Source organism: Diabrotica virgifera, chromosome 6, assembly GCF_917563875.1.
Source record: "Diabrotica virgifera virgifera chromosome 6, PGI_DIABVI_V3a".
Classification (NCBI taxonomy): domain Eukaryota; kingdom Metazoa; phylum Arthropoda; class Insecta; order Coleoptera; family Chrysomelidae; genus Diabrotica; species Diabrotica virgifera.
In genome coordinates, this window is record NC_065448.1 from 178,340,797 (window position 1) to 178,365,541 (window position 24,745).

The window sequence follows — 24,745 nt, forward strand, 5'->3', positions numbered from 1 at the left end:
ATAAATGGTTAGGTATATTGCCCAAGTAATGAAGCTTAAAATAGGACAAAACCTCGCAATTTTTACAAAATGGATCGATTCAGGCCCGGACTGGCCCGCCGGCCCACCGGCCATCGGGCCGGTGCGCCTTTTTCCTTGGTTACTATCTATCCATTAAAAAAATTAAACGCTGAAAAAAATTTTTCTTTGAACTGTTACACAAATATGATGCTGCTACCATTCCCCTAAAAAATGTTTCTACTTGCTTGTGATTTCGTCGTTTGGCACCAGAAACCTACATAATGAAGCCAGTGGGTAAAACAAAATACCAGATATCAGATAATCAAATAACGTAGGCTATTCGGGCGCCTTTCGTGGATATCAATATCCGCTCCGAGAACGCGCAGCGCCCTCGAAGGCCATTTTTGCGATTCGGGCGCCTTTTGTAGGTATTAATGTCCGCTGTTTCTGTTATAATAAATTGCTTAGATGCGACGAACGGCGCCCTCGAAGACCATTTTTACGATTCGAACGCCTTTGTGTGTATCAATATCTGCTCCGAGGACGCGCGCGCCCTCGAAGACAATTTTTACGATTTGGGCGCCTTTCGTATTTATCAACATCCACTGTTTCTATTAGGTATAATAAATTGCTTGTATGCAACGCACGGCGCCCTCGAAGACTATTTCTACGATTTGAGCGCCTTTCGTGGGTATCAATTTCCGCTGTTTCTATTATAATAAAAAGCTTAGATGCAACGCGCGGCGCCCTCGAAGACCTTTTGTTGGTATCAATATCTGCTTCGAGGACGCGCGGCGCCCTCGAAGACCATTTTTAAGATTCGGGCGCCTTTCGTATCCACGGTTTCTGTTATAATAAATAGCTTAGATGAGTCGCGCGGCTATTTTACGATTCAGGAGCCTTTCGTAGGTATCAATGTCATCTGTTTATATTATATTACAATAGTGTTACATCCCACAATTGGTCTAATGAGTGCAGTTTTCTGCGCGCCATAACTAAATCATACATACAGGATTTTTGCACCCTAGAATCCTATATCATAATGAAGCCAGTGGGTACAACAAAATTCAACTCGTATCAGGTAATCAAAGGCTAACACACATAGCTCGAAAATGCATCCAGGTTTTCTGAACTCTTTTGGTTCAGTTGTGCGGCGAGCCTTAGCTTCTCCGGTATGACTCCGTCTATGCCAGGTACCTTTCGGATCTTTATCCATCCAACGGCCTCGCCAAGTTCCAACTCAGTAAAGGGTACCGTCTCTATGAAACAAGTAACACTTAAACGTCTGTTCTCCACTTGAGGAAAACGCTCCCGTATTAAACAGTCTCTTCTCCTCGGGCAGGGGATAGTGTGTCTTTTCCCCTTCTGTTAGATACACACCATATTAAAACACTGTCCCCAGATATCTCTTTTGAGATCCTGAAGCAGGTTACTCCACTTTTCTCTCTTCAATCATGTAATTTCATTTCTGTACTGGTTCTGCATTCGCTTTAATTCATTGATTCTCTTTTTCCTGCTTGAACTTTTAATAACCTCTTCCACTCCATTCTTACTCTCATACAATTCGTTCTCTCATATTCAAGCCCCTCATTCTACCAGTATGGTTATTTTCTTTCATACCACCCATTTGGCCTAACACAAGCCAACTCCGGTGCCCCACTCAGATCCTCGATCAACTCACTCACATCCTCGCATCTCAGACCAATCAAGCTAAAAGCACCCACAAAGACTTACTCATTTAAAAATCTCTTTAGATCGATATCTTCATCTTTCCGTTTCTTCCTTTTGCTCGCTAGTTCAAAACTCACATATTTATGTATGCTGAGTGATTCTTCTTTTAAAACAGTCCAGCTTACGACCCTGTTTAGAAGTAACGTTGAAACCAGCGAGATGTCCGGAAAGTATTTACTATTACCTACGAACGTAGGTGCATGGATCCATTATCATAGGTATTTCCCTCTCCCATCTTGAACTCTTTGGTTCCATGGACGATCGTTCACATTCAGGTTACCGGCGCATCCCCTTGTCCATCCTTTATTTCAAAAGTTCTAGAATTATATTTCTCTATACTTACGCACTCTTTTAAGTCAGACATTGTCATTCTAGTTGGTCGGAGTTGGTCATTCTAGTTATTCTGGTATAACAAACTCATGTATTGATTGGTATAGTACTGTTCTCTTAGCATTGTCGTACGCGGCTTTGAAGTCAACAAATAGACGATGGGTTTTACCATCGGTAACCGGAGACCGGTACACTCTCCGTCCCAGCCTCTTGGATAATCGAGTCAATATACTATTCATATACTCAAAGCGGGACATTTGGTGAAACATGGCAACTGTACACCATCAGGTATCAAACTTGTACTTCAACATACCGATTCTTAACAGAGTGTCTGGTGATGCCAAATCCTCGGTTCATCACGTATATGGTCACGTTAGATCTCTTATCTTTAATGATTCTTTGTCGAGAGACTAAATGTGATAACATTCCCTTCGTGTGAGTACCTCTGCAACGTCGTGAGCGGCCCTCGCCCTTCCCATATTTATTTAAAGGAACTTCGAATTAGATGGTTCTTATCTCTCTAACATACCTATAGGCTATCTGAGTTCTGGTCCTAGGTGCTTTCATTCACCCTTTCCTCATCCCTTGTGGCCAGGTGTCTCTTAAGACCCCGCTTTTCGAGGATGAGTTTTTTATACTGCGGGCACTGTAAGCTGTCGGCTCTGTGACCGGATTCTTTACAAGTGAGGCAAAAAGTCGCCTTACTACTGCACTATCGTGCCTGGTGCCCCCTTTGCCACATCTGTAGTAGGAGTCCGTCATGTTTTCTCCCTTGCAGTCGGTTTTACTATGCCCGAACTGCAGGCATCTAAAGCAGCGCTGGGCATGCAGTCTCTCTCGAATCTTGCACGAGTTCCAGTCAATTGGTATGTTTTCTTTCCAGGGGTTTCTTGGCTGTGATGCGTGTCAGTCCGACCATGACGTTTGTGTTCCCTTCTCTCTTTTCCCTTCCTCCGTGCGGGCCACGATATTCTTCTTCAGGCGCTTGGCCTGTTCTTTCCCTGCCACTTTGAAGGTGAAGTCCTCGTCCGTAGTATTCTTAGCTCTTGTGATGCTAATAGCCTCCTTCTTTGTGTCTAGACTACCCTTGATTTGCTTGAGCAATTCGGCATGGGATTTTCTACCTTCCTTCATGATCACCTTCTGCGTCTACATCCTACTTTCCCCGCATTCATACTCCACCTGCGCGAGGTGAAAGTCCATACTCATAAATGTAACTTCCAGGAGCTTCCTGAAGTTCCTACCTTTGTAGCCCCCACTACTCTTAGGGACGCCTCTCTGGTCCCCAGTATCTCCATGTCTTTCCTCAATTTAGAAATAGTTGCCAGTAGTCTCTTGTCCCCGTCGATTTCCGTCACCCCTTTCTCTACAGGGACCATGAAAATATTCTGACGGTTTTCCCGGTTCTCTTCCTTCTGACCCGTCCTTGTCATCGTGCTCATAGTACTAAGTTGGAAGTACTCCACCTTTCCTGGTCTGTATGTACCTCCTGCACATACTTCCAGTTCCTGTTTTTCCTTGTCAGGTCGTGGAACCTTTCCCCCTCACTGAATCCATGACCACTACTAAGTCGCATGTAGGTTTATTCTATCTTCCCGGTTTGGCTACCCTATAGTGAGCTTCTTCTCATTCGACTTTATGATGTCCTTTATTTTTTAAAGCCTCTTTCTCCTGAGTTCAGAACCGTTGCGATCATTTCTATCTCTTCTTCACTAAATTTTTCGGGAAAGAACTCTTCGAAGCCGACCTGTGTGGACACTCCTGCCGTTTCCTTAGTCGTTCCTTCCTCACCGGTTTGCTCTACTATTCTATTTCGTTTCTCAATGCTGCCGAGGGCGACTTGTCTGAGATTGCTCTCCATGTCTTTGGTGACTATCTTTAAGTTTTTTACCCCATTCTTGATCTCGACCTTCGTGTTTGTATGGTCGGACATTAGTTTCACTAAATTTTTTGTAACTCTGGTAAGTTTATCCATTGTTCTTACCATGACTGTTATGTCGGAGCTCTCCTCCTTCTCTCTAGGTCTTTTCTCCCCAAGTGAGGAGCTCCTTTGCAAGGTTATCTCCTCTGGGAGATCCGTCCCCCGGTGAGGTCCCTACCACTGACCGGAGATCTTCGAACAGATCCCACTCTTCCGAAGATTATAGTCTCTTTCTTCCTCTTTCCCTCTTCGCTTAGAATTTTTCCTTTGTCCCCTTTACTAGAATGAACACCTTATCATCTCATTCATACCTTGTTAAAGCTGCACCACCACCGGTGACACCCTCCATTCTCACTTCGTTTTGTTTTATTTTTCCTTAAGTGATTAAATACTTATCCATATAGTTCCCGCGATTAGGAGAGAATTATACTGTCCGGCGAGGCAGTGAGCCCTTGCCCACGCTAAGGCTTGAATTACAAAGGACTTTCGCCAGTTCTCCGAGGGCTCCGTTTGCGAGCGACTGACATTAGGCCATTCACTGCTCATTTACGGATCACCTGAAACAGTGTGATTGCGGCTTTTTTATCGAGGTTTACTCTGCTATTTTAGAGCGCTCTAAGAATTTGAAATAATTTTAACAGTACCTTCTGTTGAACACCAATGATCATGATTGTTGATCAATGTTTTTGAACCAGTAGTGTAGGGGAGCCCAAGCGGGGATTTTTGCAGTTACTCGAGCGCGTCAGATTATCATATGGGGAGAAACGTGGTACGCTGCAGATGTACCTCCACCATATATTGGCTCTTAACACAGGGGAGTTCGTTCAGGGGGGCCCGAAAAAAAATCTATCTTTAAAAATACTCGAAATTGTCAGATTAAGATAAGGTACGGAAATGGGTGAGTCAAAAAGTTTCACAAAAAAAGCGAATATTTCGCGAAATGAACGTCAGATTGAAAAACTAAAAACTACGTGTTCAATATTTTTCAAAAATCTATCGAAAAATACCAAACTTGACCTCCCACGGAGAAGGGTGGGGGGTAAATTAAAAATTTTAAACTCAAATCCCGCGATCTTTCGCAAAATAAACATCATATCGAAAAACTGCAAAATACACTTTATCAATATTTTTGAAAAATCTATCGAATGGTTCCAAACACGACCCCCCACGGAGGTGAGGTGGGGGTTACTTTAAAATCTTAAATGGTAGCCCCCGTTTCTTATTGCAGATTTGGATTGTTTGTATAAAAATAAACAACTTTTATTCGAAACATTTTTTTGAATTATGGATAGATGGCGCTATAATCGGAAAAAAGAAGATTGTTGGAAATGGAAAATTAAATTAAAAAATTGGAATGGTCCCCACTAAAATGGAAAATTTTACTTAACTTTTTTTGGTTTTAGGACCTAATAATCACAACCCACTAGGTCCACAAAGCGCTCGAGTGACTGCACATTTAGCATACTTTGCTCCCTTACCATAGATTCTTCTGTAGAAGCAGTTGAAAAATGGTAAATTACTTTATGGTTTTAAATTAATATTAAACTTAAAAAAATTCACAAGTAATATTAATTTACTTTACATGTACGCCTGGATCTTGCGTACCAAAAAAAGTTGTATAATAGCAAGCTGAAAATTTGAATAAGTTAACAGTGTCTAATCGGACAAACTTTGATGTACTTGTGTTTGGGAACACTGGAACAGGGGAAGTTTTAATTGTACAACAGGTTAAAAATTTGGAACGTCAGACTACGAAAACGTCCCATGTATTTTGTCGGACAGAACTTCCAATTAATTTGTTTCCCTTTCATCCAACTCTTATGCAAAAATTAGACTGATATTATTTATCACCAACATAATTTCTGTCATTTAACATGTTCTACGTGTCTGACTTATTAAAATGCTCCAATCCAATCCAATGGCACTACAGCCCAAATCGAGCCTTGGCCTCCTTCAATAAGCTTCTCCAATCATTTCGATTTATTAAAATGCTCAGTTGGTAATAAATACCAGTCTGATTTTTGCATGAGAGTTTAATGAGTAACAAATCAATTGGAAGTTCTGTCTGACAAAATACATGTGACAGTTTTCGTAGTCTGACGTTTCAAATTTTTAACCTGTTACCACAAATAAAACTTCACATATTCCAGTGTTCCCATACATCCAAGTTTATCCGACTAGACATCGTTAACCTATTAACAAATTTTCAGCTTGCTATTATACAACTTTTTTTGGTACGCGGGATCCAGGCCTAATGCACTAGGATTTCAAAAAAGTTTGATGCAAAAGCTTAGAAGGGGGTCTGGCGCCTTTGTTTAGAGATTGGGTTGGCGCCTTTTTTAGAATTTGGGTTGGCGCCTTTTTTAGGAGCCAGTCCGGCCCTGGATCGATTGACTTGAGAATTTAAGAATAAGTAGTGGATAGTCCAAGGATCAAAATCTATATGAGGCCGAAAGGCACTTTAACCATGGGGGTGGTTGCCACCCCATCTCGGGGGTGGAATTTTTTTAATATAAACTCCTGGACAAAATTAACGCACCACTCATATTTTTTTCAATAATCTTTATTTATTGATAATTTACTGTACGACAAGTTGCCTATGGACCTTGTTTGACAGTGACAGTTGTTATGTAAGCTAATAATAGTCTTGTTTTAAGAATAATTTGTATTAAACTTCGTTTTAGACTAAAAGTGAGTTAAACTTTTCGTAAAAAGTGCCGATTAAAGCAAAGTGCTTGTGAGAAACAAGCTTTTTATTGTGATATTTTTTATCACATGCATGTTTGGAAGTTCATTTGCATAAAAATCAAATAAAAAATGAACCGCCAAAGAAATTTGTCAATGGAGGAGGCAGTGCGAGTATCGACTCTCCTAGATGAAGGATATTCAATGCGATACGTTGCAGGTTTGTTAGGAAGACATCATTCCAGCATCAGTCGCAAGGTGAGGCGATATAATGAAACAGGGTCGTACCATCGAAGACCAGGGCAAGGGCGAAAACGTTGCACTAATCAAATTGATGATCGTTTTTTGAGACAACGTGCTCTCAGAGATAGGAGAGTCACCAGCAATTTGCTAAAAATGAACTAGCAGATGTTCGAAATGTCGCGATATCATCTAGAACAGTTAGAAGACGTTTAGATGAAGCAGAATTGAGCAACAGGAAACCGTCCAAAAAACCCTTGCTTACCAGAGAACACAGGGTTCAGAGATTGAATTTTGCAAGATTGCATCAAAATTGGACCATCGATGATTGGAAACGAGTTCTTTTCTCCGATGAGACTAGAGTAAGCCTAAAAGCTCCAGATGGTCGTGAACGTGTCTGGCGAAAGCGAGGAGAAAGGTTTGCCAGCTGCAATATCTCTCCTAAAGTACCTTTTGGTGATGGTTCTAAAATGTTTTGGAGGGGAATTTGTTTTGAAGCTCGTACGGAGTTGGTCCCTATACGTACGAGGTCTATGAATGCCCCATTATTACTTAGACAACATTATTGTCGAACATGTAATGCCGTTTGCTCCGTTTCTTGGACCTAATTTTTTATTCATGCAAGACAACGCTCGTTCTCATGTGGCTCGACAGGTTATTGGCTACCTAAATGATGTTGACATTCCATTATTAGAGTGGCCACCTAACAGTGCGGACATGAATCCTATAGAGCATCTATGGGACTATCTCAGAAAAAGATTCGAAGTCGTAGACCCCCTATTGCGAATCACAACCAACTCATTGAGGCCGTTATTGAAGAATGGGAGAATATTCCGCAAGCTTTTGTTGAACATTTGATATCAAGCATGCCTCGACGCATAAATGCAGTCATGAGAAGTAGAGGAGGGCCTACACGGTATTAGTGTTAACCCAGATGCATTTTATTGTGTTACTTTACTGATTTTTTTCTTTTTTGTAATTTTGAGTTATGCTAGCTTATTTACATATTTCCGGCCAAAACAAATTTTTAAAGAAACAATAAGGCAAATTAAGGTCATGATAAAGTCATGTTGGACTTATTTGTAGGTGTTTATTATTATTTCAATGTAACTTAGTTTTATTTTGTGTTCATATTGTAAATATTTAGATTAATTAAATAATAAAATTAATTAATAAAATAACTCAAAAAGTTTTTGTTTTATCTAAACAACTTTGCTTAACAAAAATGTACCTTTTGAAAAAATAAACAAAACCCTTTTTTTAATATTCTTTAAGACCAAAAGTACTCAAGCTATACTTTATTATATGTTAGCTTTTCTTCGTCAAATGCTAAATATTGTAGTTTCAAAGTCAAAAGGCGGGAAAAATATGCATTTTTCGAGGACAACTTGTTCAAACTAATTTAAAGTATTTAAAAATATCTATCTCCAGAACAAAAATAAGTCTGTACCTCAAAAATTAAGTGCCTTATAATGAAGAGAATGTCAGTTTCTATTTTTTTAGCGAAAAATTGATCAGACAAAACACTCTAATCACCACCCTAAATAAAATTAGTGATTGGCCTTATTATTTATGTATTATTAATGGGTTATAGAAGTTTGGCCAGCTTAGAATAATTAGTTTTTAAAAAAATGGAGTTAAAAGCTAGTAACGAATTTTTGTAGTTTGGTAGAAAATGCTTTTTTCTTCAGAATAGAAAGATTAGCGTCAGGGATAGGAAAAAATGTTTTATATGAAATTGAAGCTTATTTAATTCCCAAGAATTCGCTCTAAAAAAATTTTTACTGCGGTAAAAATTGAGTGAGCTATTGACAATTAAAACTTGTAATAACATACAAAAACCACCTTTACCAACCTTTTCAAAGTAACGTTTTTTTGTGACTGAGCATTTTATAATTTTTTCAGTGGATTTCAGTGATTTTTTGGAGAAACTTGTCTGTATCTTCAATAAGGCATTTCCTTTAATTACTATTAAGCCAAAACGTCGCAAACCCTGGACTACAAAGGGTATCCGCATATCAGCAAAAAATATGCGTTCACTACTTTATATCAAGAAATTTACTACCAACGTCTCTGTCACTCAATATATCACCAATTACAGAGTCACATACCTAAAACTTATCAAATCAGCTAAAAAAAGCCTACTATCAAAATCGTCTGGGAAGCTCCAAAAGTGTTGCAAAAGAAACTTGGTCCATAATAAACGATCTTCGAAATAAAACCCACGCAGCTCAAACATTTGCCCTTCCAAACCCTGAAAATCTAAACGAATACTTCATTAACGTGAGTAAAAATATAACATCAACTATTCAGTCTCAACAAGATCCCATTTCCTATCTCCCTAATTCAGAAATTGTCTCGAATTCATTCTTTATAAGACCAATCTATAAATCTGAATTGATCCAAACGATCAATAGTATCAAAAGCAAATCATCTTGTAGTACTGATGGACTATCCATAAAAATCTTCTCAAATCTCATAGATAATGTGTTAGAACTCCTCGTGTCACTAATTAATGATTCCTTTGAAAACGGTAAATTTCCAGAGTGCCTAAAGACAGCCATTATTATTCCTCTTCATAAAGGTGGCGAAAAATCTAATGCCTGCAACTATAGACCTATTGCCCTACTACCGGTACTCTCCAAAATTATTGAGAGGCTCATAAAAACCCGACTTATGTCCTTTCTCTTTGATAACAATATTTTATCACAAAATCAGTTCGGCTTCTTAACTAATAAATGTACAACTGATGCCATGTTTTCTGTACTTCACGAGGTTTACCAAGCACTAAACAATAATCTTTATACTTCCACTGTTTTCTGTGACTATTCCAAAGCTTTTGATTGTGTAAATCACAACATTTTGATTAAAAAACTTAATTTCTATGGAATTCGAGGTATTTCTTTGAATTGGTTCAAATCTTACTTAGATAATAGGAAACAACTGGTTAGAGCAAATGATACTGACTCTAGTCTCAAAAACATTGTACGTGGAGTACCACAAGGTTCAGTATTGGGTCCTCTACTTTTCCTTATCTTTATAAATGACATCACTAATTTAAAAATCGATGGAAAAATTTTTCTTTTTGCTGATGATACCAGTATCACTTAGAGCAACTCAACTATTGCAACTCTTCATGCAACTATAACGTCTGATCTTCTTACGATAAAAACCTGGTCTGACTCTAATTTACTCTCCTTTAACGTGGATAAAACGGTAGCAATATCATATAAAGGTGCTCTTCAACCCCTGCTTGGGAATAGCAGCCAGATCTCTACCGTTGATTCTGTAAAATTTCTTGGTATTCTTTTAGACAGCAACCTAAAATGGTCCCTTCATATCGATTTGTTAAGTAAGAAACTCGCCTCAGCCTGCTATGCCATAAGATCTGTTTCAAAGGAACTCAATTTAGCATCTTCTAAAATAACATATTTTTCTTTATTCGAGTCTCATCTTCGATATGGTCTTCCTTTTTGGGGGTCTAGTACAGCTGCCCAATTTGATGTTATTTTCAAATTACAAAAAAGAGCAATAAGATATCTGTTTGGCCTCAGAAGAACAACCCATTGCAGAAGTTACTTTAAAGATCACGAAATTTTAACCCTTCCATCTTTGTATATTTTAGAAACTGTTTGCTTAATTCGTAAACACATGCATGTCTTTCCAGCAAGACCTCATCATGACTAGTCCACCAGAAATTCAACTTTTGATGTCTATTTACCGATCCCGTCTTCTGAGTTAGTAAAGAAATCTGTAGTATATTCCGCAAAAAAACTATACAACCATCTCCCTTTACAACTCAAATCTGCAACATCCTTTCTCCTTTCTAGTTTCTTAATGACTAACTAAGAAATCACAGTAATGTACAAGTAACTAAAGTGTATTTATCTATATTTGGGTGTCACATACAGCAGCTTAAACTTATTAGTTCCTTTGTTTGTGTTTTATTATATTATGTTGTATGTTCAATTTTGCAATTTATAGTAATTTTGCAATATATTGGTTTTTGTTTTTTTACTTCACTTTTTTAACTTGTTTATATTTTTTTTATTGACGATTTATCTAATTTTATAAAATTGTATTTGTTATTGTTATGTATATCTTTTTCGTGACTCTATGTTAAGCTTTGTCCATAAAATTGTATAATTTTCAGTGACAATAAAGCATATTTCTATTCTGTTCTATTCTAAAAAGATTTAGTTTTAACAGCCTTATAGATCTTGTAAAAGCCTACAAAAATTTTTTTTGTAACAAACTTTCTAAGATAAAAAATAAAAAAGGTACGGTTAAAAAATCAATATATTTTTTTGAAAAAAAAAGGAGAAATCCAATTGGAATCATAATAATGTAAGTTCGCGGTGTTTTTACTCATTGACCTTATTCGTTCTTCTTTATTTACGTAGATATTAATAATACATTCTAGAAGTTTGATTGGCTTGGAATGATTAGTTTAAAAAAAATGGAGTTAAAAGCGAATAACGAATTTTTGTAGTTTGGTAAAAAATGCAATTTTCTTCAGAATAGAAAGGATTAGCATCAGAGATGCAAAAAAATGTTTAAATATGAAATTGTAGGTTATTTAATTGCCAAGAACTTGGTTTGAAAAAATATTTGCTACGTCAAAAATTGAATGAAACGTAAATTAGTAGGTATATCGAAAAACATTGATTTTTTCGATATAAAACTAACACTTTCGATAGCGAATAAATCGAAAACTATTAATTTTATCAAAAAAATGTATAGAACATTTTTTGCTTAGAATGAATGTTTTTATCAACTTTTGCGGTCAAAATATATAAAAATTTCCACCCTCGAGATGGGGTTGCAACCACCCCCATGGTAAAAGCACCTTTCGGTATCATATAGATTTTGATCCTTGCACTTTCCACTACTTATTCTCAAATTTTCAAGCAAATCTATCCATTCTGTAAAAATTTAGAGGTGAAAAGCTTCGGTTCCTGGGCTATAAGTATAATTTCAACAGCAGCAATGTGTTTGTTTCAGGTGTAGATATGTTATCAGCAAAAAGTCAATTGGAGGATAAATTTGTTTAGAATTTTATCAATTATATTAATAGCAATTGAGATATTTTATCTGCGCACTTCACCATTGGCGTCAAATAACTCGTTGGTTTATTGGGATACACGATTTGTCATTTTTATTAATGGTTTGTATTTTGATAACGATTTTCGAAGTGGAAATCGAAACATCAAAAAATAAACTTAATTTCAAAATAAAATTGTGGCTTATTCCCAACTAAAATAGTAAATTACAACGAGATGCCACAAGAAAATAGCTTCAGAACAACAACAGGAGTAAGACAGGGCTGCAGTTTGTCCTCCCCATTAATATTTAGCATATATTTGGAGTTTGTTTTCAATAAAGCATTCATTAATGTTCAATGTGGTGTCAAAATTGATAATTTGAGGTACTTTCGCGGATGACACGGTCTTAATTGCAAATAGTTACGAATTCATAACGAATAGTTATGAGTAACTTCAATACTTCAATATTGAATTATTTGGATTACCACAATGTGTGATGAATATGAATGAACTTAAGCTAAACAATACAAAAGCAAAGTTAATGGTTGTAAGTAAAACGCCAATACAACCAGAAGTTGTAACAGAAGCTTTTTTTTGTTTTTTGCCATTTTCTTTTTTGTGATATTTCTTTCAAATCAAATCAAAACAAAGTGTAAAGAAAAACGAGAAGCCCACTTAAAATACAGATCACAACGAACACCAGAAGCTTACAAAAACTACAAAAGAATAAGAAACGAGACTAAAGCATTAGTAAAGAAGACCAAAGACGAATACTGGCGGGTTTTCTCGTCAAGAATGGAAGCCGATTACTACGGACTGCAAAGGCACATATGGAGATTTATTAGAATGCAGAGAAAAGAAATAAGTGAATTAACAGAAACCAACAAAATAGATGTCGATACTTGGACCGCTTATCTCACTCAATTGTATAAGACAGGCGAAGACCAGACCTTACCAGAAACTCCAGAAATAACAACCGAAAATGTAATCGTCACAACGGAGGAAATTACTAATGCGTTAGAAAAACTGAAAAACCGTAAATCTCCAGGACCAGACAAGATTCCAAACGAAATGCTGAAATACGGTGGAAACACATTAACTGAACAACTAAGGATACTTGTACAAAAAATTCTTTCGGGACATACAATCTAACAGCTGGCGTACTAGCGCAACCGTCTTAATGTTTAAAAAGGGTGATAAAACGGTACCCGAAAACTACAGAGGAATAAAACTGCTTAGTACCGCTCTGAAATTGACCACAAAAGTCATAACCATTAAAATAACCAACCAAATAGATCTAGCAGATGAACAGCAAGGCTTTAGATCCGAACGATCCTGTAACGATGTAGTTTTTGTCGTCAGGCAAGTCATGGAAAAATCGCTAGAATACAACGTCCCGGGTTACTGTTGCTTCATAGATCTGCAAAAGGCATTTGACCGTGTATATCTGAATGACGTAATTCACCTGTTATATAAACGAAACATTCCGTCAGGTATTATCAAGACTATCGAAAACATATACAACAGGAATAACATATAGGCCAGAATTAATAAACCCAGCTAAACTAACACAGCAAAGTTAGTAAACTAACATAGCCGATACCAGTGGAAAGAGGCATACCTCAAGGAGACTCATTGAGCCCACTGCTGTTTAACATCGTCATGGATGAAATTTTTTATAAAGTCAAAAACCTGAGAATAGGGTACAGAATGGGTGAAGAAATTATCTCTATAGTATGTTATGCAGATGATGCCATACTTATTGCAGAGAGTGAAGATGACCTTCAGAGACTTTTATATCAATTTAATATAACAGCAAGAAATTTCAACGTTCATGATAATATCACCAAATAAAACAAAAAGTATGGTAATCTCTAAAGATCCAATAAGGTGCAAGCTGGAGTGGACAGCAAAATAATCCAGCAAGAAAGAAGTATCAGCTACCTGGGAGTGCTAATGCATATAGTTATGGAGACACAAAAGCGGAAGTTGCCCAACAAGTAAACAAAGCTAACAGAATAGCAGGATGTCTTAAACACACTATCTGGCGCAACACACATCTACGGACAGAAACAAAGCCCAAGATCTATAGGACAGTGGTTAGGATAATTATGACTTACACTGTGGAAACAAGACCTGGCACCACAAAGACAAAAAGACTAAGTAATGGAAACGTGTGAAATGAAAATAGTCCGAGATATCACAGCCTATTTTTTATAAGTGTGCATAAAGTGCATATAATTTTAAATCTTGGTTGTAACTATACATATATTTTTATATTACTGTAACAAGTAGCTTGGAAATCTCAATATTTAATTTTATTTTATAATCTCTTGGTACATATTCAAATTTTGGGTACCTGAATGTAGTAACTAATAAAAGAGCGGCTTATTATTATGTACACAGTTTTGTCACGTTTTGGTTACAAAGGTTCTAAAATCAGCCAGTTTATATCTCTATGTAAAATTTTTTATTTTGACGGGCCATTTCGCTTTTGTTGTAAAATAAGCCGTGAACACGTGTCTTCGTAATTGTGAATAATTATTGTGCTTTGAAAATGCCGCAAATAAACAATTCAGTATCGTGGTGTCATTCATAAAATCAAACTATAGTTTTGTTCAGAAAACTATTACTCAATTAGAATCCTCAAAATAATTATCATTGTTAAACAGTACATTTTAAATAAAAGAATTTGAATCATTGTTTCAAAACGTTAAAAGTAATACATATTGGATAGGAAATTTTTCAAAAATTTAAAGCAACCATGGAAAAAAACAGTGGTTATTACCAGATTCTTTCTCAAGCGGTTCAAGTATTAGCGTAAATTTGAACAATGCCCCAATTACATCAGTTAATCTCGAAAGAAGTTTTTCTATGTAATCAGATAGAAGCCATAAATATTTATTAGAAAATTTTGAACAGCATTTGATAATTATTTATTGTTACCACAATTCGAAATAATATCAATTATTTATTTGTTAAAATATTTAAATACTTAAATATTTAATTAATTAGCTTAGTTAGTAAAATATATACATGTTAATTAATACACCATGTGGAGATGTTATAAATATGTTTGTAAATAAAAAATACTGTAAATATTTTTTTAATTACATGCATATTTTGTAGATAAACGTGCATATTCTTGGGTTAAATACTGCAGATTTATGCGCATATTTCATACCTTTTTATTTGCATATTTGCCTAAGTCTACTCATCTCTATTGCGTTTATCCTACTATGTATTATGCTTTTTCTGCAAAGTCCAATTTTCACTCGTATAGTATCGTCGGTATGACAATTTTTGTTTCTTGGGACAATTTTTTCCCTCAGAACTGGCGCTAGAGAGTAGTACAGTTTGTTCGATTTTTTTAGTTCTGTTTGTTACTTAGAGGTCTATTTTTCTATCAGTGGTAATAATACTTCCAAGATAATCATATGTGGTAACTATTTATAGTTGAGTATTTTTGCATTTTAGATTTATTTCATTTTCTGTCTTTTCGCGGATGAACATTATTTTACTTTTCTCGGTGTTTATTTTCATTTTTAATTTCTCTATTTCCTCTGTACATATGTTTGTAAGTTTTTGCATTTTTGTCACGGAATGTGCTATAAGGACTATGCCATCTGTATACAATACGGCTTCTGTTTTTACTGGCTGCAATCTGTGATATCCTATTATTGTCCGAATTTGGTTGGTTATTTCTCCAGTATTTCTAGTCAATTCGTTGATGATTATTGTGAATAGTAGCGGGCTTAGACTGTCTCCTTATTTGATACCTCTTTCCCAATTGAATTTTTTAGATTAAATCTTTCTCCTGCTATCTGTAAACGTCCTTTTGCTACTCTGTATACACTTTCAATTATTTTTATCAGTGTAATTTGTACTTTTATGTTCTGCAAGTATTGCCATATAATTTTTCTTTCTATAGAGTCGAACGCTACTTTTAGATCTACGAATGCCAGAATGAGCTTATGATCCTTACATTTAGGGGAGAGTCGGCTAATGGTGCGCATCAGGTAATTGTGCGCATCAATTTTCAAAACTATATTGTCGGGCCATCTAATAGCAACTGTCATATTTATCCGACACAAACGAATATCGGGAGATACTTTATCGGTTGGCAGTTATCGTTTACTTGTTTTGTGTAGTTTGATATTGTTTGTGTTTCTGAGAAAATAAGCGATAACTGTTTTTCTTGACAGAAATATAGTTTAAATAGTACTTATATCCTTTATTTATGTATCATTTTAAACACTGATATAGTTAGTTTTGCTCGATTATTTTTTGTTTTTATCAAATTTTGTGTTATGTGGTGAAGTGTAACGTCGTTTAATCGTGCGCATTGCGCACCATTAGCCGACAAGGCATATAAAGGCATTTTTACGTTTTGTGACTGCGTCATAAAACGCAAACAACCGTTAAACAACCGTCAAAGTAGAGAAAGGGGCAAAGAGAAAACCACGAAATTGAAAAAAGGTACAAAAAGGAAAAGTTTTGAATACAATAGCTCCGAAGTTATTTCATAAAGTGAACTGTATTTAATGATGAGTTGAACGATCTCGTGTCAGATCAAGATGACTTCTGTGTATTGTGGTGATGGTAGTGTGACGCCTCACAACCCGGCCTAGTTATTCTTGAATCTTCTCGGCGTTACGAGTAAAGGCCAGACCTTCCACGGCGATTCGAGACGACCGCTGTCAGAGTATTTAAGAACAGGAATTCGAGCACATGCCAGTCAGTCAATGAACGAGGCGCGACGCGTGATATAATTGTATTCGAATCGGATTTAGTGAAATGTATTTATTAGTTATCGTAATTATTATGTTTAGTTAATTAAATCATAAATTTGAGTTTGCAAATAAATTAGATGTGTTAGTTGGTGTTATTTGTAATTATTAAAATAAATAAGTGATGTAAATAAAATAATATAAGTAAGTCTTCCTTTATTTAAATTAAACTTAGTGCCTAAAGATATAAATAAATAAAATAGTAGAGTCAATCGCGTAACAAATGGTGCAGAAGTAGGGATACTTGAAATAAATAAAATTAATTCGCTTAAATACAGTGTGGAATCTTTAATAATAACTAAATATAAATCGTAATAAATAAAGAGTGTGACCATGTCTTCACAGTGCAAGCCGAAACTTTCTGATCTGCGCCTTACGGAGCTCAGAACAGAACTGGAAAATCGTGAGCTCGACGCAGCGGGGAAAAAGGCTGATCTAGTGGTTCGTCTGAAGATCGCACTACAGGAAGAGGGTCATGATCCAGAAACCTACGTGTTTGAGGACAGGCAAACTGCTTTAATTTCGTCAATTTCTAAAGAGATTTCTCAAGTTTCCTCGGATGTTTTGAAAGTTTCGACAGACATTACATCATTAGAGAAAAAGGTTTCTGGTGAAATCTCCCAAGTTTCCTCGGATGTTTTGAAAGTTTCTACAGACATTATATCGTTAGAGAACAAAGTCTCGACAGACATTACATCGTTAGAACATAGAGTTTCTAGTGATATTTTGAAAGTTTCGGGTGATATTTCATCCCTTGAAAGCAAGATGACTGACAAGATCTCTAAAGTCACTTCGGATTTTGACGACAAGATACCGTCCATAAAATTTACTTTTGAAGAAAAGATCAAGGAAATAGAAAAGACAATGGAGGAAACGGAAAAAGTAGACAAAGGGATGGAACCCATCTTAACAGACATCAAAGATGATGAAACCAAATACAAACTGGAGCCACGGTCGATAGTTGAAGGGAGTGTAGGTCATGCCCGTGTTAAGGTGCCAAATTTCGACGGAAAGTCATCATGGAACAACTACATGAAACAGTTCGAATCGGCGGCCAGAGCGAACGGATGGTCCGAAAAATAAAAAGCTGTAAACCTCACTATTGCTCTTCGAGGCGACGCTTTGGATGTCCTCCAGACCATAGCCGTAGAGGAGACAGATGACTTCGAGCAGCTTAAAAAGAGATGAATATGCGATACGGGCACGAACATTTAGAGCATGTCTATCAGTCGCAGTTTAAAAATCGAAGACAAAAGAAAGATGAAGCTCTTCAAGAATACGAGGTCGATATTGCCAGGTTGGTACGATATGCCTATCCAACAGCTCCCGAAGACATGATGGAAAAGTTGGCTGTTCAAACATTTATTCATGGCCTTCGTGATCATGAAATGCAAAGAACACTGCGATTAGCTCGTCACAAGACGCTGGTCGATGTCTTGTCTGCCGCCCTCGAATACGAATCAGCTACCCAGGCCTCTGGCGGGTACAGTAAAGTGAGGACTGTGCAAGAGGAACAGGATGAGAACAAACTTGACCAGCTTGTTAATATGATGAAAGACATTGCATCCAAGAAAACGAAGACCATAAGGTGCTGGAACTGTGGGGAAACGGGACACGTACGGAGTTCATGTAAGTACCCTAGGTACAATAACAATCAAGAGACTCACCAGCAGGAAAACTAGAACGTCGGCCTTAGGGGGGCAGCTTCGACCCGCAACTTTTCCAAAGACCCTCTCATACTAATAGCTTCTTTGAAATGTCGTGAAGATAGTGTATATGTGGATGGAGAGATAAATGGTAAAAAGTATACATTGTTGGTGGATACCGGAGCGACCAGGACCAGTATACGACCGTCAGTTTTAAACAGCCGTAAGAAACTCTTACCAACGAGGTTGCGACTGCGGACTGCCACAGGTGAAAACGCCAACACCCATGGAGAAATCCAGATACAATTAGGGATTGGAGCAGAAAAGTTCGTCCATACTGTCATAGTTGCAGACATCGAAGAAGATGTTATATTAGAAATGGACGTAATGAATTTGCATGGATTTCAATTGGATTTTAAGAATAGGGTAATCAAAGTTGGCAACGAGGAGGTATTTCTTCATCCATATGATGACAGCACTGTGCTAGAAGCCATTAAAGAAGATACAGTTGTGCCTGCGAGGAGTGAAACGATCATCGTAGCGCAGCTACAGGGAATTGTAGAAGAAGGAACACCTGTTATGATGGAGCCATGGAACCACGACGAGGAGGTTGGCCGAGGAATCATAATTGGAAAGGAATTGGTTACTTCTGCTAAAGAAATTCCCGTGAGATTGATTAATGTCAATGACTACCCGGTGACCATCAAGAAGGAGACAAAAGTAGGAACTTGTGTACCCGTGACGTCCATAATTCGTCAGAAAACAACATCAGATAATTCCAACGACAAGTTCGACCAAATGGTTGCAGTTGCAGGCCAATCTCTAAATCAAGTGGAGAAAAGGAAATTAAGGGAATTTCTTCGGCAATATCGTGACATATTCGTACCGAAAGGAGGAAAGACAGGAAGAACGACAGTTGTCAAACATAAAATTGACACTGGTACCGCTAGGCCAATTCGTCAAACAGCTCGACGATTACCACAGGCGAAGAGAGAGGAAGCTGAAAGGATTGTTCAAGAAATGAGGAAAGACGGGGTGATAGAACCTTCTACGAGCCCATGGGTCTCTCCGGTGGCCCTAGTCAAGAAGAAAGATGGAACTACGAGGTTCTGTGTGGACTACCGTTTGTTGAACAATGTTACCAAGAAAGATAGTTATCCTCTGCCTCGGATCGACGACACGTTGGACACATTGACTGGAAGTAAATTGTTTTCTACGTTGGACTTGAAGTCTGGATATTGGCAGGTAGAAATGGATCCAGTGGACAAAGAGAAGACGGCCTTTACGACAGGATCTGGATTATGGGAATTCAACGTTATGCCGTTTGGACTCTGTAAAGCTCCTGCGACATTTGAGAGGCTTATGGAAAATGTGTTGAGAGGGTTATCTTGGAAAACGTGCCTGGTGTATTTAGACAACATAATCGTTTTGGGAGAGACGTTTGAAGACCACCTGAAGAATTTAGAAGACGTTTTTAATCGACTTAAAGCTGCCCAGTTAATGTTAAATCCCAAGAAATGCCAGTTATTTCAAAGTAAAGTCAATTATTTAGGTCATATAGTCAGCAAAGAAGGAGTGGCCGTGGATAAAGGAAAAATCAATTCCATTAAGGAATGGCCTGAACCAACTGATAAACATCAAGTGAGAAGTTTTCTGGGACTATGTACTTACTACCGGAGGTTCATTAAGAAGTTTGCAGATATCGCTAAGCCATTAACGCGACTTACAGAGGAAGCAAGAGATTATTGCTGGGATGGAGACTGCCAAACGGCCTTTGAAACTTTGAAGAGGCATTTAATTACAGCACCAATATTAGGGTATCCACTGCCAGAAGGAGAGTTCATCTTAGATACGGATGCAAGCAATGTGGGAATTGGAGGAGTGCTGTCGCAGATCCAAGGAGGACAGGAACGAGTCCTTGGATATTTTAGTAAAGTTCTTTCAAAACCTGAACGAAATTATTGCGTCACGAGAAGAGAACTTCTAGCAGTAGTAAAATCAGTGGAACACTTCTATCAATACCTCTACGGAAGGAAGTTTCTAATCCGAACCGACCATACCGCCCTTAAATGGTTAATGCAGTTTAAGAATCCAGAGGGTCAGATAGCCAGATGGATTGAACGACTTCAAGAATATGATTTTAAGATCGAGCATCGGGCCGGAGTTAGCCACAGGAACGCTGATTCTCTATCTAGAAGACCGTGTCCAGCAGAATGTTCCCATTGCAACAAAACAGAGTCAAAGGAAACAGCAGTACTAAGAACAACAGTGGTCAACGACGAGTGGACGCCTACCAAGATCAAGGAAGAACAAGAAAAAGATCCAGTTTTACAGAAGATTCGAAAATGGAAAGAAGAAAATCGTCGACCATCTTGGCAAGAAATATCAAGCCTAGGCTCAGTAGTTAAGACGTATTGGGCCCAGTGGGACTCATTTATCTTGGAAGACAGCTTGCTTAAACGAGTAATAGAAAATGATGATGGTTCAGTGAGGAGAACGCAGTTGGTGATTCCAAAGAGCAGAGTAGCCGAAGTACTTCGTCAGTTACAGGACAGTCCGTCAGGAGGGCATTTTGGTGTAAAGAAGACCCTTCAGAGAATTCGGGAACGATTTTATTGGATGAATAGTTCCGACGATGTGAAGGACTGGTGTAAGAAATGTACTACCTGTGCTACAAGTAACGGACCCTACCGGAAAAGGAAGGCTCCTATGAGACAGTACAATGTTGGAAGTCCGTTTGAAAGAATAGCTTTGGATATTGCCGGGCCATTTCCAGAAAGTGATAATGGATGCAAATACATGTTGGTGGTAATGGATTACTTCACGAAGTGGGTGGAGATCTACGCAATTCCAGACCAGAAGGCCGCCACTATTGCAGATGTGTTAATCAAAGACTGCATCAGCCGATTTAGAGTACCTCTGGAGATCCATAGTGACCAAGGAAGGAACTTTGAGAGCGATCTATTTCAGGGAATTTGTGATAGACTAGGCATGAAGAAGACAAGAACTACGGCCTATCACCCACAATCGGATGGAATGGTGGAGCGTATGAATAGGACAGTCGGCAAGTATTTGACAAAGATGGTGTCCAATCATCAACGAGACTGGGACCAGTACCTTCCGTTCTTCGCAATGGCCTATAGATCTGATGTTAATGAATCAACGGGCCAAACACCAGCCAAATTCCTATTTGGACGTGAGATGCGTCTACCCTGTGATCTAGAGTTTGGATGTCGACCTGGAGAAGATGTTGCTGGTGAGGATTACGTGAATGAATTGCGAAGAAGAATGGACGATATACATGAGTTGGTCCGTTCTAATCTTCAAATCGCTAGCGACCGAATGAAGAAACGATACGATACCCAAGCTGAGAATGGATGTTTTAGGGAGAACGACAAAGTCTGGCTTTATAATCCAAAGAAGCGAACAGGTTGTTCTCCCAAGTTGCAGCAGTTCTGGGAGGGTCCGTACCTCATTGTCAAGAAAATCAATGACGTTATCTACCGAATAAGCAAGATTCCTAGGGGAAAGCCGATGATAGTCCACCATAACCGGTTGGCGCCGTACGAGGGAGACCACGACGTAGATGAAGGAGTGGAAGTCAACCAAATTCGAGGAATACCTGACCTTACCTTTGAAGAGTTCATGGGTGCCTACGGAGGTACCGGTAAAGCAAGACATGGTGTTACCACTGAAGAAAAGCGAGATCTTCTCGCACTTCCCGATGACTATTCGCTGGCCCATACCATCCCGGCCAGTATCAAAGACGCACGAGGGTTGGCATCCGCCTTCCGAAGGAAGTTTGGTCGAGTTGCAGAACTTCAATGCCAACTGCCAGCTCCTGGCAAAGCATTGAAACTCCAAGATGCATCACGTTACCTATTCTATCTGGTAACAAAAGACACTGTCCGTGACCAACCTACCTACCAAGATGTATGGGATGCATTAATTCAATTGAGAGAGCACGTGTTGGAGTCCGACGTGCAAAAGTTGGCCATGCCAAAGTTAGAATGCAGCCAATTAGACTGGAGAGTTATCCGAAATATGGTAGAAGAAATTTTCCAAGACACCGAGGTCCAGGTGTTAGTCTGTTGCAATCCGCATAGTTACTGGTGCGGAGAGAAGACCGTCCCCTGTCACTTTTATACAACTGGGAGTTGTAAAAGAGGGTCCAGTTGCAGATACCAGCATCCAGTTCCAGTCCCGACAAGGTTCCAGGAGGAACCATCTTTTAAGGAGGGGGCAGTGTGACGCCTCACAACCCGGCCTAGTTATTCTTGAATCTTCTCGGCGTTACGAGTAAAGGCCAGACCTTCCACGGCGATTCGAGACGACCGCTGTCAGAGTATTTAAGAACAGGAATTCGAGCACAGGCCAGTCAGTCAATAAACGAGGCGCGACGCGTGATATAATTGTATTCGAATCGGATTTAGTGAAATGTATTTATTAGTTATCGTAATTATTATGTTTAGTTAATTAAATCATAAATTTGAGTTTGCAAATAAATTAGATGTGTTAGTTGGTGTTATTTGTAATTATTAAAATAAATAAGTGATGTAAATAAAATAATATAAGTAAGTCTTCCTTTATTTAAATTAAACTTAGTGCCTAAAGATATAAATAAATAAAATAGTAGAGTCAATCGCGTAACAGTAGCAAAAAGACGAGGTATGGTGCAAGTGTTCGTTATATTGTCAATGGTCTCATGCCATGTGTATACGACAGGATAGTCCAGAATGATATATTTGTGACTTCTGCAATACTTAGATTTTTTTAAATATCTGTAATTTGGTTTTTTATCTTTTTCCGTATATGTGATGTTTCTTTAATATTTATGTTCAATAAGCTACATTTTCGAAGGTCATTTTTAAGTTCTATTATTGCGCACAGTTATCCGACATATGCGGACCATTAGCCAAATAGGTCGGGCAATTGTGCGCATTACACTAATTGGAAATTTCGCCTCTCTCTTCTACTGTTCAACCATTCATTGACTGCGTTTCCTACCAATATACCTAAGCCTTTGAAGTATATCTTCAAAAAATTTGGAAACTGAAATGTTTTAAGTTTGTGAAATGTACCTTAGGTCCTGAATGTGCCTTAGGTGCGCACCAATAGCCGACTTTCCCCTGAATTTACATGCACATTTTGTGAAAAGTTTTATATATGACAATATGACGCAAAAATAGTCGACTTTTCTTTATATTGCCTCGTTCAATAGAACTAAACGGTATTTTGTTTTATTTTTAGTTTTCCAATCCGTCTAATCCATTAGCACATTATGACACCACCGCCGAGGAAATATACCACCAGTGTGATGGACAAGTTGATATGATTGTAAGTGGAATCTCCAGTGTTTGAAGTATTCACCAGAAGTGAACACCATATATTTATAATTCTAATATTCTTACTTTGTGTAGGTAATGGGATGTGGCACAGGAGGAACTCTGACTGGTATAAGCAGAAAGTTTAAAGAAATTTCTCCCAATACAATAATTATAGGTGCTGATCCTTATGGGTCACAATACGCTCAACCAGCTGAACTCAATAAAACTGATGTGAAGGCTTTTGATATCGAAGGTATAGGATATGAAATTGCTCCTACAGTATGTGATAGATCGATGGTCAGTAAATGGTACAAATTCCATGACAAAGAGTCTCTGAACATGTGTAGAAGATTAATAAGAGAAGAAGGATTATTAGTTGGTAAGTAGAAAAAGAAAAATATTTTTGAATTAGATTACTTTATTGTATTAGCCAATATTTTTATTCAGTAACACAATGTATCCATAAACAAACTGCCTGTAGGTGCGTTATATGGCAACAAAAATTGCTCAATATGAGCAATATTGGCCGATTTCGACATGACAAAATATCAAGCAATCTACGGCAACGGCAACAAGTATCGATTTGGCAAAATGTTTAGCTCTTTAACCATTGATTAATAACTAGGTGGTTTACTGATTGATAACTAGTGGTAAACTGGGTGGTTTATAATCAATGCTTTAACTACAATATTGAGCGATAAGGAGTAACTCGAAGAAACTAGACAAAACGTAACCGAGCGAAGAATTCCCTCTGACGAGATTTTTCTTGCAGCAGCAGCTTGCAGCGCTATTATTATCATGAGTCAAAAACAGGAAAAAAAGAAATATTATGGGTGCGCACGTTCTTAGTAAGATTAAGTAAGTAGTTATTAATCAATGGTAAGATGAAAGCAAACTTCATTGGGTTGTGAATTAGATGATATTTTATTGAAAAACTTTACATATTATAATGTCATGAAGTGATTTTGGATTTGTTTGAAAAGTTGCAAAACTTGCCTTAGCCCTTGCAAATTAAATAAGTGCATACAAT

The 24,745-nt window shown here is 37.8% G+C and overlaps 1 protein-coding gene across 1 annotated transcript in view; it reads left to right on the plus strand.

Annotated features, from left to right (window-relative positions):
• Positions 1–24,745, plus strand: part of LOC114336914 (cystathionine beta-synthase) — an 82,786-nt gene that overhangs the window by 32,707 nt on the left and 25,334 nt on the right. Inside the window, exons 5-6 of the mRNA XM_028287305.2 lie at positions 23,639–23,725; positions 23,809–24,094. Coding sequence (XP_028143106.2) covers positions 23,639–23,725; positions 23,809–24,094 — 373 coding nt within the window. The remainder of the gene's footprint in view (positions 1–23,638; positions 23,726–23,808; positions 24,095–24,745) is intronic.